At 31.3% G+C, this 18,961-nt stretch overlaps 1 protein-coding gene across 3 annotated transcripts in view; it reads left to right on the top strand.

Annotated features, from left to right (window-relative positions):
* LOC114339791 (neuroglian) overlaps window positions 1–18,961 on the top strand; it is a 128,912-nt gene that overhangs the window by 96,690 nt on the left and 13,261 nt on the right. For 2 of the 3 annotated variants that reach the window (XM_050663395.1, XM_050663394.1), the window contains exons 8-10: window positions 1,868–2,442; window positions 2,501–3,930; window positions 12,831–12,934. In XM_050663395.1, the coding sequence (XP_050519352.1) occupies window positions 1,868–2,442; window positions 2,501–3,930; window positions 12,831–12,934 (2,109 nt within the window). Of the gene's footprint in view, window positions 1–1,867; window positions 2,443–2,500; window positions 3,931–12,830; window positions 12,935–16,362; window positions 16,461–18,961 lie in introns of all 3 variants that reach the window. The other variant, XM_050663396.1, reaches the window with a different exon arrangement.

The following is an 18,961-nucleotide window of genomic DNA, read 5'->3' on the forward strand; positions in this document are numbered from 1 at the left end:
TAAAAACACCCTGTATTAACGAAAAACAGGGGTAGTTGTTAAAATGCTTAACATTTTTATTATCCAACATAAGCGAATGAATCAAAAAACAGAATGTTAAGAAAACCTGAGGCTATAGTTTGGTTATAATTTCAGTATTTTATAAAAGCTAGAACATTTCACAGGGTGTTCCAAAGTTCGAGAAAAAAACACAGTTTGATTCGTACACCCTGTATACAATGACAATGTACCTGTCTAGCAACAATATTATTACAGCGATATTGATAAAGAATAAGGCTATAACATATTAAAAAAATTACTTAAATCGGACATCAGGTTTAGGAAATACAAGACATTAAAAATGACCCATTTTTTGGGGTGCCCGTTTTCTCTGCCGGTGAGTGTATTTTTAGTATTTAATTTTTAGTATTGTACATAATAAATAAAAAATAAACCAAAAACAAATAAAACCAAAAAACTAAACAAAAAGCAAAGCAAAAAAACAACCTCTAAACTCGCCAGTACTCTGTACTGTGACAAAGGGTAAAGGGAGGCTGATGTTACCCTTTCTCAGATTACAATCCTGTTTGAGCACCCTGTATTATGTACCTAATGCTTTTCGGTCATGTGCTTTTCGGTTTCCTACTGTTCGGTCTACTGAGGTTTCGGTAAAGTGCTTTTCGGTCTAATGAGTTCAGTCTAATGATTTCGGCCTCTTTACAGTAAACCGATTTTTCCAATGTTCCTCAATTTCTCTCTATATTCTGCCATTATGGCACATTCTGACAATGGAGCGCCAATAGTAGGACAATATGGTCCATGAATCGTGTGAGAGATCTACCTCGACCTCTTTTGCCTTCTACCTTTCCCTGGATGGTAAGTTTTCCATGACCATTTCTTCGAAGCATGTGTCCAAAATAGCCTATTTTTGTTCTGATGTTTGTGTTCTTAGTCTTTTCTTTATGTTTAGTTGGTTCCGTATAGATTCGTTTGTTCTTCGGGCCACCGAAAACTGAAAAAACTAGACTTCGTACCAATCGCACTTTGTATCGTTATTTATTTCATGGCTTTCACATTTTTTTTTTTAATTTTGTCATAGAGCTTTTTGCAATTGCTGACTGGCGCTTTATTTCTTCGGTACAGCCCCTCTTGTTAGTTATTAAAGAGCCCAGATACTCAAATTTATCTACAACAACGATATTGTTTATCATCGTCTGATAATTTTGATTGTTTATTGGCTCCTATAATTATATTTTACTGTTTTTCCACGGTTTTTATCCCCATCAGTTTTATGTATTCTGATACTGTTCCCTCTATTATATTTTTGATTTAGTTCTTGCGCTTTTATCTGATTATATCGGGTTCTTTGTAGGTGTTATCCTCTATCTTTTATTCTACGCCATCTTATCCAATTCCCACTTTTATTCCTGCTTTTATTATTCTGTTCGTATTTTTCATGTATGTATTCTTTTATCTATTGGCTATTGGTCACCCATGGTGGTGCCCTATTTCCATATGACATCCTTGGTCCTACCATTTTTCTTATTGTCTTTCTTCCCAAGTTTTTATTTGTTTTCCTCTTGGTATAACGGCAGTGATTGTTTCTGAAATATAAATCAGTATTAGCACATTTGTATCTTGTAAATTCTCATGTTTTGTATTAGATTTACCTACGCGTTCAACGACTACCCCTAAATGTTTTACATAAGTAGTTTAGTCAGATCGACTTTTTTTATTTCTTCTGACATTGATTTTGTTTTTCGTTAATTTTTACTGTTTTCAACATAGCTTTTTATTTTGTCTTTATGACCATATCACTTTCCTGTGATTGACATATTTTTTTTATCTGATCGAGTGTATTTCAACATGGTCAATAATTTCTTTTTAGCTCATACATACATTACGGATGGTCCGGAAGATTATGAAGTAGAAGCAAGAACTCCAGCTACATTCAGGTGTAACGCAGTAGCTGATGAGTCTCTAGACCTAGAAATAATTTGGCTCAAAAATGACCAACCCATCGATTTCGAAGGTGAGCCAAGATTTGTAAAATCTTCGGATTATTCCCTGACGATAACAAAAACGCATGAATTAGATTCTGGCACATATACGTGTTTAGCTAGAACAGAGCTTGATGAAGCTTCAGCCAAAGCTCAACTCACGGTACAAGATGTTCCTAATAAACCAAAAATGTTTGGAGTGACGTGTCGTAGTAAAGACGCCACCATAAGCTGGACGTCCATGGGAGACAACCGTGCTCCTATCTCCTATTATATTATACAATACAACACTAGTTTTATACCAGAGGAATGGAAAGACTTCAATCAGGTTCCTTCTGCAGATACAACTTATAATGTTCCTTTAGAACCTTGGGCCAATTATACATTTAGAGTTATAGCTGTTAATAAGATTGGACAGTCTAAACCTTCTTCCCATTCGGATGTGTGCACAACACCTCCAGAGGTAAATCTTTGAATTCGTTTGAAGTGAACTGCTTTGAGTAATTCTTTATTTTTTGTAGGTTCCTCATAAAAATCCAGATAATGTGAAAGGAGAGGGAGATCAGCCGGATAATTTAGTGATCAGTTGGACTCCAATGCCTCAAATTGAACATGGCGCACCTGGCTTTAAGTATCGAGTTGGCTACAAAAGAGCCATTGATGGGGTAAATTACGAATATGTGGAAATCCTTGATTATAAACAAAATAAGTATGTCGTTCCTAATCAGTTATCATACCAACAATACAAAATCATAGTACATGCTGTAAATGAGTTGGGAGAAGCCAATGTAGCACCACAAGAAGTAATTGGGTATTCTGGTGAAAGTAAACCTGAAAAAGCGCCTACTAATTTCACTTTATTGGCAATTCAAGGTCCAACCACAGCGTTATTAAGTTGGGATCCTGTACCACTTGAGTCCGTTAGAGGTCACTTTAAGGGATACAAAATAAAAACTTGGAGTGATACATCAAGCATAACTAAAGAGATACAAGTGCAAGGTGGAAACTCCAAAGCTTTAGTATCGAACTTCGATCCGTATACAAAGAATTATGCTGTAGTGTATGTCTTTAATGAAAAGTACAATGGACCGCCTAGCGATACATTATCATTTGATACACCCGAAGGAAAACCTGGCGAAATGCAAGGTTTCGAAGCATATCCTCTAGGATCTACAGGTTTCTTGCTTAAATGGGAGAAACCTGATAAGCCAAATGGAATACTGACTGGTTATAACATATATTGGTCGAAAGTGGACCCCTTCATGAAAGTCGACGAACCAAATCCCAGAAAACCTCAAATTATGGACCCGAATTTGAAAAGAGCCAAATTAGGTAATCTTTTACCAGGTACCAAATATAGATTGTACATTGCAGCAACAACAAAAGCAGGGGAATCTAAAAGGTACTTTATCGAGCGCACTACACGAGCTGCTGGAAAAATAAAACCGTCCAAACCGACTTTTGAGTATCAAATTATTAAACCAGGCCCTCCCACAACTGTGAGAATCCACTGGCTTCCAGCTGAAGATGGAAAGGGAGGTACCAGTTTCTTTGTTAAATATAGGAAGAGGGGTGAGTCTAGTTTTGAACAATCTCGCCTTGAAGAAAATGATGATTGGACAGATGTAGCAGGTCTTGACGATTCTTCCGTGTATGAATTCATTGTGACTGCTTTCGATGGCAAATCGTCTGCACACATGACGGATAGTGATGTTCAAGAGATTAGCACGTACGATATTGACGGGCCCATAATTAGGGCTAAAGAAAATGTTGCTACTGCTGGCTGGTTTATAGGGATGATGCTGGCTATAGCTTTTCTGCTCTTAGTACTTATTATTGTGTGTATAATTAAGAGAAATAGAGGTGGAAAGTATGCTGTTCATGAAAGAGAGCAAGCCAATGGAAGACACGATTATCCAGATGAAGGAGGCTTTCATGAATACTCACAACCGTAAGTTTTTTTTTTCATTTTGACACTTGCATTTTGTATGTTTTTTTTTTAATTCTCTAGGTGTTACGTGGTTTAAATTGGGAGGAAGTAACAATAATAAAAAAATATGAAAAAAATATTTTTAAGAAACGCTTTTCTTTAGTTACGAGTGACTAAAATTAAACAGATTATAAAAAAATCAACTAAAAAGCAAAAAATAAAAAAAATTTAAAAAATCTAACACAATCGTCAAAAAAAAGCGTGGCGCGTCTTCATCGAATAAACGGTTTCCGCACCACGCTTTTTTTTAACGAATGTGTTAGATTTTTTCAATTTTTTTTATTTTTTGCTTTTTAGTTGATTTTTTTATAATCTGTTTAATTTTAGTCACTCGTAACTAAAGAAAAGCGTTTCTTAAAAATATTGTTTCATATTTTTTTATTTTTTACTTTTTACTCTTACACTTTTCAAACATTAAAATATATCGTCATTTTTATTAAAATATGTATAAAACATGATGTACAAACATGAAAATTAGTCGGAATCGGCAAAAAATTTGAAGCTTTATTGTTTATTTATGAAGCATAACGTAAACAATTAACGTAAAAAGTGAAATTATGTATAGTTCATATAATTAGCTACAATCTGTAAAAGTTTCAAGTTTATTGTAAAAAACGAGAATTTAAAGAATTTTCCGTTAAAATCGTTTTTTTATTTAAACAATTAATAAACAAAAAAAAATATTGACTACTCGTGTATTGTTCTCGCGAATGCATTTGTCTGCAAATTTTTAGTCATTTGCACTGAAAAAAAAGGCAGTCAAATTAACGTCCAAAGATTTGACCCAAACGATTGAACTAAAGAAAAGCGTTTAATTAATTAATACGGCAAAACGAATTCTAATGTTAATTGTAGCACAAAACGTCTCTACCGGTGGTTTTTCTAAGACTACGATAAAAACGAATTTTTTGAATTCGAGTTTTAGTTGAAGTTTTGTTTCGTATCGTATTGAAATTTGACACGAATAAACGCGGATTCATATATAAACAAATATATGAGCGTTCAAAATTTGAAACTTACTTGTTTATTTATGAAGCATAACGTAAACAATTAACGCAAAAAGTGAAATTATGTATAGTTCATATCATTAGCTACAATCCGTAAAAGTTTCAAGTTTCTGCATTGTAAAAAACGAGAATTTAAGCATTTTCCATTAAAATCCTTTTTTTATTTAAACAATTAATAAACATAAAAAAAATTTATTGAGTATTTGTGTATTGTTCCCGCGAATGCATCTGCAAATTTTCATTCATTTGCATTGAAGAAAAGTCAGTCAAATTAACGTCTAAAGATTTGATGCAAACTATTGAAGTAAAGAAAAGCGTTTAATAATATAAATCGTTTATTTAAAGCACTAAAAAGTAATAATAGGAAAAATAAAGAATGCAGATGCAATAAACTATGCAGAAAGCTGTGCTACTCTCGACGTCCAGGGAGATACTCCAGCGTATCAAGTCACCTAGGACTCGATAACACGGAGAGTTCCACCAGAGCTCAATCCTTTTGATACCCTATGTATCTGGGATGAGTGAATTTTCCCCTTAGAGGGAGTGTAGGCCATATGGCTAAATCTGGAAAAATAAGTAACCCAAAAGAAAGTAACAAGTCTATCCATCTAGCCAATGTAACAAAAAAGAGAAACTTCTGTTGGAGTGAAAGTAAAGAGGATGATAAACTCCAACAGAAGTAAGAAAAAGAAAGAAACTAATGTGTAACTAAATGTGAACAAAAATGAAAATACAAAGAAAATAGCTTCTCATTGGAGAGGCTGAAGTAATAAAATACTACTTGTGTGGTAGTATTATGTAGGGGGAAAATGATAAGATGCAGAAATAGATGGACTGATAATAGAAGTATGGAGAGACAGAGGCAAACTGAATTGAGTTGGCTAGCAAGAGATGCAAGAGAACGACAACTTGACACTCAAGGATGGATACGGCCAATTTGCATGCCTGTCGAAGACGGTAGCTCAAAGCAGATAGTGATGATAACTAAGAAGGGAAATATTAAGATAATAATAATGTACTGAAAGTGAATAAAGATGAATAATTGCCAATGAAGAACAAATTGAATAAAACCAAACAAATCATGGGCGCCAGGAAATGTTCTTCGATCACTCTCCCAGGTATCTTACACTGCTGTCAAATATTAAATATATTAAATCAGTAAATGTGAAAATAAAGGAATAATAAAAAATGATGCAAAATAAATAAACATTTATTAAAGATAACTACGAGATTTTTGACAATCTCTGAGTTAAACCATGCATATACAGTGACTCTAACATGACAAAAGTTAATGAATAAACGTTAAATAAATTGAAGTTAAGATAAAGATTCAAGCGACTTAAAATGACCGAACAAATGAAGTAAAGCGAATAGACAACAAAATATCTGGGAAACAAGCAATTAATATTACAACCTAAATTTACCCGAATAACAACCAGTCAAAGTAATAATAAAGTATAAAAACCTAATTTTCTGGGCTTATTCCTAGTGCACAAGTAACGTACCGTAGGATCGTAAATAAGTTTGGGAACCTCATACATTAATATACTATATAAATGTTATATATAAATAAACAAAGGTAAGCTAAATCTGAAGTCTTCTTTGATGGCTCTATCTCTCATGGTGTGCCGTACATTTTCTTCCCAGGCAACGGAAGGCCTTCCCCTTCTTCTTCTTTGTTGTGGTATGTAATTTAAAGCTTTCTTTGGCCATCTATCTTCATTCATTCGTTTCACGTGACCATACGACACTAGTTGTCTCGTTTCAATTCTATCTACACTGGAATATACAGTATTTGTCCTCCTTAGATAATCCATTTCTACTACTTCTATCCCTTTTCTATATTTTTTCGTGATCTGCCAAACTTCTGCCCCATAAGTCATCATGGGCTCTACCAAGGTACGATAGTCAATGTAACAAGTAACGAAAAAAAATTAACGTTGCTTATGAGGACGTAAACCACTTTCATGCAGAACTCCTCTTACATTTCATGCAGAAATATGAGTTCCTTGAGCTTCTAACTACCGACTAACGAGAACATTTGAAGTTAAGGACCGGTTCCGTAATGCGAAAATCTTCGCAAACCGTTCATCACGCTGATTTCTGCCTCTGGTCTCCTAGTGTATTCTCCATTCTGACGATACTTGATAAGAGCATCATGGGCGGTACTTTTGGCAATATTCAAATGAAGTGCAATATAGCCTATACCGCGATCATCTTCAGGTAATGCCACAACATTTGCATTATTTTCAGCAGTCATACTCACTCGATTGAACACGATGAACGCTAATGAACACTGATCTGAATTTATTAGAATAAACGTAACATGTATCGTAAATGCAATAAAAAATGTAAAAAATCTGTTGCTAGTAAACAAGATAAAATATCATTTTTTGCAAATGTCAAAATTTTGTTTCTATGTTGATGCAATCATTTAAAAACACTAAAGAACCGTTTTTATTGTTAAGAATTAATATTTTTTATTATTAATGTTTACTTTCTCCCCATTAAAACCACTATACACTGACAAAATTAAAAAAAAAACATAAAAGGTAATGTTGTTCTGAAGCTATTATATATAATAAAATGTAAGTCTCCGGGACTTTTTGGCAAGGAGTGTATTATTTTTTTTTGCTTTGGTTATGAATTTCCCACAATTTTTTGTTTTGTCATTCTACAAAAGATTTTTTTCTTTGATAATATATTCTTTGTTTCACTCTTTGTATAGAGCCGTGCCTGTTATTTTATTCTGAATACTTAATTCAGGTAGTTTTGAGAATGCTTCGTTTTTTGCTACTACATATAGTTTTGTATGTCCCTGTAAGTTGGAACCATATGGAAAACTTTTTTATTACTAATTTTACGAAAAAAAGTTATTCTTCATAAAAAGCTCTGCATGGTCTAAAACCTAAGATTCAACCATCAGATATCAAATTTTATGAATATTATACGAGGTATGTCAAAAAATATGAATTTCGCTCAAGAGTAAAGTAGCTTTATTTTTCACAATATTGAAAATTGTCATTATGAAAAGTTGTTTGGAATTAAGAACTATATTCTAAAATGCAATTACATCATTCTAATTAAAAAAAAAATAAAAATGTTTCTTAAATTATGGATAACCAATATTATTTTCAGTTATTTCAATTATGATAACTCTTTTATTAATAATTTTACGAAAATAAGTTATTCTTTATAAAATGTTCTGCATGGTTTAAAACCTAAAATGCAACCATTTTATCAATTTTATACGAGGTATGTCAAAAAATATAAAATTCACTGAAGAGTAAATAAGATACCTTTATTTTTAATATCGAATATCGAAAATTGTGATTGTGAAAAGTGGTTTAGAAACTATGTTCCAATATGTAATTACATCCTTCTAATTGAAACATGTATTCTGAACTACAGTGCGTCCATAAAGTAACGCATAAATTCATTATTTCGTAAACGGGCGACTTTAAAGAAAAATCCCGAAACTGGTCGATTTTTATTTTTAATTTATGATTTTTTGGCATATATATTATACTAGTGACGTCATCCATCTGGGTGTGATGACGTAATCGATGATTTTTTTAAATGAGAATAGGGGTCATGCGATAGCTCATTTGAAAGGGTATTTAATTCTCTATTCCCTAATATAAACATTAACATAATTATTTATACAAGGTGTTCAAAAAACATTTTTTAATTTAAAATAATTGAGAAAAAAAGAAGAATTGTAATTTGTATATGTAATTGTAATTTGAATATGTAATTCTAATTCAAAATACGTTTTAATGTTGTCAGAAAACAGGAAAAAATGTTTATTTAACAAATAAATATTGTTTTTCGCTTAAATTCAATGATAAAGCTGCCATCCACCTGCCTCTTGCCAGTTTGAACATTTCGTTTAACCTTCCGATGACCAACCTTTTTTTGTTACGCGGATGACCAAGACCAACGGGGGGGGGGGGGAAATGACCTCAAGTCAAAAATGATAATTAACAAAAAAATATTTTTAGGAATGGACTTTATGTCATTCAGCCAGTGACAACATAAGTATTAGTGTCATGTGTAGTGTGTATGTTGAGTAAGTGTCTTGTTACTTTGCAAAGTCGACGTTATTAGCGTAAAACTACTTGTAATTACACATAATAGACGCTATTTTACTAAACATCAACTTCAGAATATATTTTTTATTCGTAAAATATAGGGAATTTTTTTTATTTCAAAATATGAGGATATCTAGAATGATATTAAAGTCAAATAAAAAAATAATGAGTTAAAAATTAAAAATACTTTTGAATTTATTAAAGAAAAACATACGCTGGGGTCACAATTTCCCCCGCTTCGTCATCCGAAGGTTAAGCGAAAATCAATGTTTATTTGTCAAATAATTTTTTTTCTGTTTTCTGACAGTAGTAAAACGCATTTTGAATTAAATAAGTTACATACATACTTCTTTTTGTCTCAATTATTTTAATTTAAAAAATGTTTTTTTGAACATCCTGTATAAATAATTATGTTAATGTTTACATTAGTGAATAGAGAATGGAATACCCTTTCAAATGAGCTATCATATGACCCCTATTCTTATTGAAAAAAATCATCGATTACGTCATCACGCCCAGATTGATGACGTCACTAGTATGAAATATATGCCAGAAAATCAGAAATTAAAAATAAAAATCGACCTGTTTCGGGATTTTTCCTTAAAGTCGCCGGTTTACGAAATAATGAATTTATGCCTTACTTTATGGACGCACTGTATAAAGGTACTTTACTCTTGATGGAAATTCATCTTTTTTGGCATACCTCGTATAAAATTGATAAAATTTGATATAAGAGGGTTGTATTTTAGGTTTAAGATCATGCAGAACTTTTTATAAAGAATAGCTTTTTCCGTAAAATTAATAATAAAAGAGTTATCATAATTGAAATAACTGAAAATAATGTTGGTTATCCTTAATTTAAGAAAAAATTTTAATTTTTTTTTTAATTAGAAGGGTGAAATTGCATATTATAATATAGTTCTTAATTCCAAACAACTTTTCATAATAACAATTTTCAATATTGTGAAAAATAAAGCTACTTTACCATTGAGCGAAATTCATATTTTTTGACATACCTCGTATAATATTCATATATTTGTGTTAACAAGAATGGTTTCTCCATCATTTGTTCAACTGGGAGGGGATATGGTTTTAAATCAATATTTCAAGCACATTAATTAAATAAACATATTCAGTACAATTCAAAGAATAATAAAAAAAATTCAAGGCAAAATTTTAAATAATAAGCTAATGGTGAAAAATTTTTACAGACACCTAAAAAAAATGTATTTTGCGGTGGACATCAGAACTCTTCATTAGATCGTGTGAAACAAAAAATTTAAAAAGATTTTATTATGAGATTCTCAAGGTAACGCTGTCGAGAGTTTTTAGTTTTAACGCTTTTTGATTTTTTGGTATCACTGTCCACTGTATCACTGTTTGGTATTAATGTCCACAGTCTTTGAAAAAAGCATTTCCAGTCTCCTAAAATTAGCGTGATTGAAAAAAGCAGTTTTGAGAAAAACGCGTTTTTGAAAATTTTTATTTTCAATTTCTTTTTTGTCTGTCAAATCGTAAAGTGATGAACACCGAAATATGTCTTTAAAGCGCGGAGTAATTTAGCGCAGTCATTGAAGCGTAAAATAGGTTTTTACCTCCGAAATTTTTTACTATGAACCGATTTACATGAGATTTTGGAATCTGGCTTATTTTACCCTTAACTTCAAAAGTGATATTGACCCGAACTCCGTTTTTTATTTTTAAGGGGTGAAAACAACCCCTCAATGGAAAAATTGACATTGAGCCATTTTATCGCCAGAAAACGTGTTTAATAATAAAGAGTGACATTGTGAAGTGTTTTCTAACACAATAACCTCATGTTAAACTCATTTTCATCCCCTTGAAAACTGTACAACCCTTGTAAACAACCCCTAAATTGAAAAAAATTACAAAAAATTAATTTAGTATGACATAAAAAGATTTAAATATAGAGTAAAAATGATATTTTACGTTCCCTATCTTAATTATCATATTGTTAACCACCTTTCAACCCTTAAAAACAACCCCTAAATAGAAAAAAATTACAAAAAATTAATTTGGTTTGTCAAGAAGACTTAAATATAGAGTAAATAATATTTTACGTTCTCTATCTTAATTATTTAATTATTGTAAACCCCTTTCAACCCTTAAAATTAACCCCTCGATTAAAAATTGTATAGAAAATTTCTTTTGATAAACTAAAAAGGATTTAAATATCGTTCGACGAAGCTATGCTGGAAAATCATATGCTCAAGTTCTTTAACCCTTAAAACTACCCCTAAATTAAAACATTGAATATGTATGATTTAGTTTTTGGGCCATAACTACTTCAATTTCGAAGCTATCACAACTTACAAAAAACCATTTTGAAGGTAATTAAAAGAGCTATAACTTTTTTCTGTATCGTATGTAGTGAAAAACCTTTTATTTTGAAACGGTGAAGGGTTAAAGGGCTCGAGAGAGACTGTGGTTGCGCTACCGCTCGCTCTTTAATCAATCATATCTTCGTCAATTTTTGTGTGAGAGGAAAAACAAACAAACCAAAATTTTTGTCAAAAAAACCTATTTTTTTTTAGTATTACACTTTTTACGTATCTTTCACTATTTTTGAGATATTATGAAAAGAAGGTGGTTTTTTTTTAAATTCGATTTTTTTTCTTAAAATCGTGATTTTTTCAAAAAAATATGTGTTCCAAAGCAGCGAAACTGCTAGAATTCATCAAACGCTTTATATTAAAGTTGATTCTAGACGGAATACCATTAATTTTAATTTTGGTGGAAATGGCACTTATGAAATCCATTGATTTAAAAAAAACCATTAGATGTTCCTCTTTTTTTCATTACAGCTCACTCATTTTACGTACACAAGACTTTTAACAGTGCTCATTTTAAAGCTTATTTTAAGCACTATAAAATCCTTTCTCATTAGCATGCATAAAATTTATTCACTCTCCGCTAGATGGCATTGAATACATCGATTAAATTTCACACAAAATAAAAAACGGCTTTGATCTTCAATATCTCGCTTAATATTGCACTTATAACACCCTTTAACAAACCAATTTGTTCATTTTTTTTACCTGCTATAATTTTGTTCAGTATAATATTATCGTTAAAATGCATATTTTTTGAGATATTTGCAAAAAACTGTTGAAAATCGTGAGAAAATTCCGAATTTTCAATTGTCAATAACTGGAAGAGTATTCGGTTTTTGAAAAAACTTTATATAACATTTGTTGCTTAAAATTAGGTCTTCTATCCATAACTGAGGTTATTTTGAAAAAACAAATTTCCACCACCGAAAAGGGGTGGCAACCACCCCAGGGTGAAAACGGAGTTCTGGTCAATATCACTTTTGAAGTTAAGGGTAGGAAAATTAATAGGTTAATTCCAAAATTTCATGTAAATCGGTTTATAGTAAAAAATTTCTGAGCTAAAAAGCTTCAATGACTGCATTAATTTACACAAAAGAATGGGAACAGCTGTTAAACGGTTCACATTAAGCTCAAGCGCGCTGGCGCGAAGCTGCTGCAAAGTGAGTCGTAGATAGTGATATTCAGCATGTTGTATTTCCGGTAATTTTGCTACAATAAATCTGAAATTTTCAGAGAGTATTCTTGAAGTATGTACTTCAAAACTGTCAAACCATACCCCTACCCCCTTAATCAAATCTATCTTGCAACTTAGCCTTATTTATTTGGTGAATACTTTCTCTATTTTTCTCTCATTGTATATTCTTTTTCGTTAAAAATACAATGATTTTGTATCGTAATATTTTTAGATTGGATAATAAATCCCATGGACGTACGTCTATGAACAGTGACTCTAAAGTTGGCCCAGAGAGTGACACCGATTCCATGGCAGAATATGGAGATGGTGATACGGGTAAGTACTTTAAACTATCTACATATTATATTTCTTTTGACAATTTCTCGAATTATATACATTTTAAAATTACGATTATTTCTATGGACCTCTTAAAACTAATTATTATTCTTATACTAAATTTACATTCAAGATGCAGTAGAAATAAACAAACCAAGACACGTTAAATGCTGCTAAGAGCACTCCCGAATCATAATCTACAATGTATAAACTTTGGAAATCATTATTTGGGATTTACAATGTATATACATTGTAAATTATGATTCGGGAGTGCTCCTAGTAGTATTTAACGTGTCTTGGTTTGTTTATTTCTACTGCATCTTGATTGTAAATTTAGTATAGATTGAAAAATGGCTCTGTTCTATATTGTCAAATTTCTGTGTATATTAATTTTTAAATGTTATTATTACTTACACAAACAAGAAAGAAGAAAACTTATAAATGCCAGACAAAAAAAAAACAAAAAATAGAGAAGAATTAAAACAGAAAAATCAAATACGAATAAAATCTGACTGAACGTACTAAACTAATAAGCAACGATTCAAACCTTCAAATCCTAAATAAACATTTAACGAATGTTATAATATCAATAGCAAAAAACGATAATAAAAGACAAAAACTAAGTTTGTTTAGCTCACGCTCTTGCCACAAATTCAATTCAGTGTTCTTTGTTAATTAATCAAGTAATTGATGGAATCGTTTAAAAATCAACAGCTACATGACTACTTTATTTAAGTTTTATTGGGGCAATATTAATTTTCATTGTACCGGGTGTCCCAATAAGAATGGCTTTCGGCCATATCTCAGGAACCGTTTATAGTACAGCTTTGAGAAAAAATATTTATAACAAAAGTTGCCTCGAGAAAAACTTGGAAATTATTTTCATAATTGTGGGCCCACCGCTAGAAGGCGTAATTGAATATCAAAAATTAAAAAATCAAAATTTTACAAAATTTACCTAATGAAAGGCCACTCGAAATCCAATCATCCTATTCTTCATAAAATTCTGCGTATATTTGATTTCACAAGTTCAAGTCTACCTTTGCAAATAAGAGGTGGGGGTGAGTGGAAACCTTCTTATGAAAAAATGGCTGTCAGTCCAGTTCCTAAATGGAATTTTACATACTTGGTCTTGTTGAAAACAGCTCTTTTTCGTCAATGTAAGTGTCTTATTTTCGAAATAGCCTAATAAGTAATATGCAAGCTAAAAAAAAGAGAAAATTAAATACAAGTATGCATTTTTAATCCTGTATTACAAAATTAGACTAAATTAGCAACATAATACCGAAAACCGCATGTCGATATCTTTTTTCTATCTCGAGATATCTTAAAAACCGTGTAAATTTTAAACAACTGTTAATGTTACCGGTAAACCAAGTTAAGGAAAATTAGTGTGCTATGGAAAAAACAAAGAAACAATTTCCAGATGTAAACGTATATAATTATGTAATTAAAACAACAATAAGACAAACAACACTATAAAATATAACAAAGAAATAAAAGCAACTACTTACTAGTGACGACCTAAATGTTCAAATGGTTGCCCATCATTTTCGATGCAAGCATTTACTCTTTCAAAAGTAGATTGAACAGCAGTCTCAATTTCTGCTTTCGTAATGCTTTGAATGGAGTTTCGTATTCTCTAGCTAGATTCTAGATCATGTTTTCTCGAGTAGTGGGCCTAGCGGCAAAAACAAGGTCTATAATCCATCCCATAAATAAAAGTCTAAAACAGTTAAATATGTTGCTATTCAATCTACTCTTGAAAGAGTAAATGCCTTGCATCGAAAATAATGGGCAACAATTTGAACATTTAGGCAGTCACTAACACTAAGTAAGTAGTTGCTTTTATTTCTTTGTTATATTTTATAGCGTTGTTTGTCTTATTGTTGTTTTAATTAATAATATACGTTTACATCTGGAAAATGTTTCTTTATTTTTTCCATAGCACACTACTTTTCCCTAACTTGGTTTACCGGTGACATTAACAGTTGTTTAAAATTTACACGTTTCTTAAGATAGCTCGAGATAGAAAAAAGGTATCGACATGCGGTTTTCGGTATTATGTTGCTAATTTGGTCTAATTTTGTAAGACAGGATTAAAAATGCATACTTATATTTAATATTCTCCAAAGAAAACTAGATTTCCGAAAATAATTAAATAACGCCTTCTAGCTTGCATATTACTTATTAGGTTAATTCAAAAATAAGACACTTACATTGACGAAAAAGAGCTGTTTTTAACAAGACCAAGTATGCAAAATTCTATTTAGCAGAACCTGACTTACAGCCATTTTTTCATAAGAAGATTCCCACTCACCCACACCTCTTATTCGCAAAGGTAGACTTAAAATTGTGAAATAAAATATGCGCAGAATTTTATGACGAATACGATGATTGTATTTCCAGTGTCCTTTCATTAGGTAAATTTTGTAAAATTTTGATTTTTTAATTACGCCCTCTAGCGGTGGGCCCTCAATTATGAAAATAATTTTCAGGCTTTTCCCGAGGCAACTTTTGTTATAAATATTTTTTTCTCAAAGCTGTAGTATAAACGGTTCCTGAGATATCGAGAGCCATTTTTATTGGGACACCCGGTACAATAAATCGTAGTAGATTTAAGTATTATTTTACACTCATTTATCCGACTACTATTTTAGAAGGAATGATGTAACAAAATAGCAACACTATTTAAATGTCAGACTCGCTACTCCAACATGTGTGTATTGTGTCTCACTCTCATTCAAACAATTAATTGTCGTCTTTGTTCCACATACTGAATTGCCCATAGGGTAGTTGAAAAATTGCCGTATCTGTATATATTAGGACAAAAAAACTGAACTATCAATGCTTAACCTAAAAGCTGATTTAAATAGAAGTTGTTCTTTAGCAATAGCAAGGAAAATTACAAACAGTATTTATATCAAACTTACCAAATACTTTAAAGGCAAAAACTTTCAATTAGTACGTACAAGTATTGCCGGTTCTGACATAACTAGCAAACGAAACATGGGCTTTAACCAACATGTCGACAAACTTTAAGTGTCTCAAAGAGCTATGGAACGGAGAATGTTTAACATTAAACTCAGCGATCGCAAATCCAATGAAGAAATAAAACGATCAAAAGTAACAGATGTAATCGAAAAGATTGCCATATTATGGAACTCAAACCAGACGGAGGTGATGAAGAATGGCTGGTCACGAATTGATGCAGAAAACGATGAACCACAATGAATGGACACACCTAAGGGAGGCTTACATTGGTTTATATGATAACTTTGACTAATTAATCAAACATTAACTTTTCATTATTCTGAGAGGTCTGTAGGTATAAACGTAAGCAAGCATGCTCATTTATGGTAGAAGTTGGCTGAAATCGCTCTCTTTCCATTTTTTTTATTTTTGTTTTTTTTTTATTATTTCTGTAGAGGGTATGAATGAAGATGGGTCATTTATTGGACAGTATGGCCGAAAGAAGGGTCAAGGAGAAACCACGTCACAAGGATTTGCGACACTTGTTTAATGTGTAAGGTTTTTATAGGTATAACACTAACCAAGGGTTTGCCTTAATAGGTTAAACCGAGTTTGCTTACTAACAATTATTCATTGAGCAACCTCGAATATAATTTATGGTTTTCTTTCTAATTCTAATGGCGCGCATTTTTCTGTATTATATAACTAATTATCACCATAGGACAAAATACTCAAATTTCCTAAACATGTCCGATTTAAGTGATTTTTAATAGCAATAATATGATCGCTGTAATAGCATTGCTGTTCTTCTTCTTCTTCTTCGTGTCTTTTTCCATTATTCTATGTATGCCTATGCCTATTACGGCGTTGCGTTGGATGCCGTAATATATACAATAATATTGCTGTTAAACAGGTAAATTTTCATTGTATACCGGGTAGACCAATCAAACTGTGTTTTCTTCTCAAAGTTCGTAACACCCTGTCGAATATTCTAGCATTTATAAAATACTGAAATTAAAACCCAACTATGCCCTCAGGTTTTCTTAACATTCTATTTTTTGATTCATTTGCTTATGTTGGATAATAAGAAAGTTAGCTACTTTAACAACTAGCCATGTTCTTCATCAATACAGGGTGTTTCTAAATAAATGCGACAAACTTTAAGGGATAATTCTGCATGAAAAAAGTAATTACCGTTTGCTTTATAAATATATCTCCGCAAATGTTTCGTTTCCGAGATACGGGATGTTGAATTTTTTCTTACAAACTGACGATTTATTTATTGCTCTAAAACCGGTTGAGATATGCGGGTCATATGACCCGTAAGCACGCCAATGGTGAATATAAAGTTCTTAATGGTAGGTCAAAAAATGCGCAATAACTACCTTTTAAAACCTACCAAATTAGTCGGATTCAACATCCCGTATCTCGGAAAAGAAGCATTTGCGGACATGTGTATATTAAGCAAACGGTCATTATTTTTTTATGCAGAATTACCCCTTAAAGTTTGTCGCACTTATTTAGAAACACCCTTTACTGATAAAAGAACATGGCTAGTTGTTAAAGAACCTAACTTTTTTATTATCCAACATAAGCGAATGAATAAAAAAACAGAATGTTAAGAAAACCTGAGGCTACAGGGTGATTGATTAGTGGGGTAAAGCTCAATAGATCCGCTATAGTAATAGATAGCAATAAAAGTTAATAACAAAAATTGTAGCCAACTTTGAGCTTCACATTACAAAATTAGTTAGAACGTTACCGGGTGTTCGATAACACAGTGGCAGACCAAACTTATGTTTTTTTAAATGGATCACCCTATATTTTATTTTAAATTCGAAATCCTGTTAACTTCGCCATCACAAAAATATAAAGGTTTGTTATATTATACAGGGTATTTACAAAGTTTTAACCAATTTTGTATGAAAATCGTAGCAAGTTCAACTCCCTGTATAAATAAAAATAAGCACGATAGCAATAGTTTATTAATGCCACATTTTTGTATTTATTGTCAAAATTTTCAAGAATTATTGACATTGCTAATTTTCTTTATATCAAATACAGGGTGAGTCAAAACGCAAGTACATTATTTTCTCAGTAATGTTAAATGGAACACCCTGTATTTTATATCACTCTTGAAAAGTAACATTACCGTACTTTAATTGTTATATAACATTCCCTATGTCCAAATTTATTAGTTTTCGAGATATTTTCATTTTTCAGAGCAAATTATTTTAGGTGTCTAAATTTATCTAAATTTTAAGTAAGCCATGACTGAATTGACAATTACTGATTATCAATCTGGTAATCAATGTAACAGTGTAGCAAATAAAGAAATAAAAATAATTCATTAGTAATACATTTTACAAAAAAAACACAACCACAACATGCAACATTTGTGAAACAATTAAAAACTACTTTTTTATGTAAATGTAACAAATAAAGAAAGAAAATTAGTAATAAATTTTACAAAAAAACACACAAACACAAAATACAACATTTTGTGAAGACAATTAAACACTACTTTTGTATGTAAATGTAACAAATAAAGAACGAAAAATAATTTATCAGTAATAAATTTTGCAAAAAAACATGTTTGAAAAAATTAGAAGCCACTTTTAATAAAATATTTGTAATATTTAATTACATAAGGTGTTCAAAATTACCTCTAACACATTTATGCACGCCTAAAAACTCATTGAATGAGCTACTTACTCTACGAAGCATTTGTAAATTAACACATCGAAATACACTTTGTATTCTATTTTTCATGTCATGCCTTGTTGTTGGAGGTATTTTATAAACTTTGCAAAATGAAAATATCTCGAAAACTAATAAATTTAGACATATGGAATGTTAAATTAAAGTACGGTAATGGTACTTTTCAATAGTGGTATAAAATACAGAGTGTTACATTTAAAATTACTGAGAAAATAATGTACTTGCGTTTTGACTCACCCCGTATTTGCTATAAAGAAAATTAGCAATATCAATCATTCTTGAAAATTTTGACAATACGTAAAAAAATATGGTATTAATAAACCATTGCTGTTT

Source organism: Diabrotica virgifera, chromosome 10, assembly GCF_917563875.1.
Source record: "Diabrotica virgifera virgifera chromosome 10, PGI_DIABVI_V3a".
NCBI classification, from domain to species: Eukaryota; Metazoa; Arthropoda; class Insecta; order Coleoptera; family Chrysomelidae; genus Diabrotica; species Diabrotica virgifera.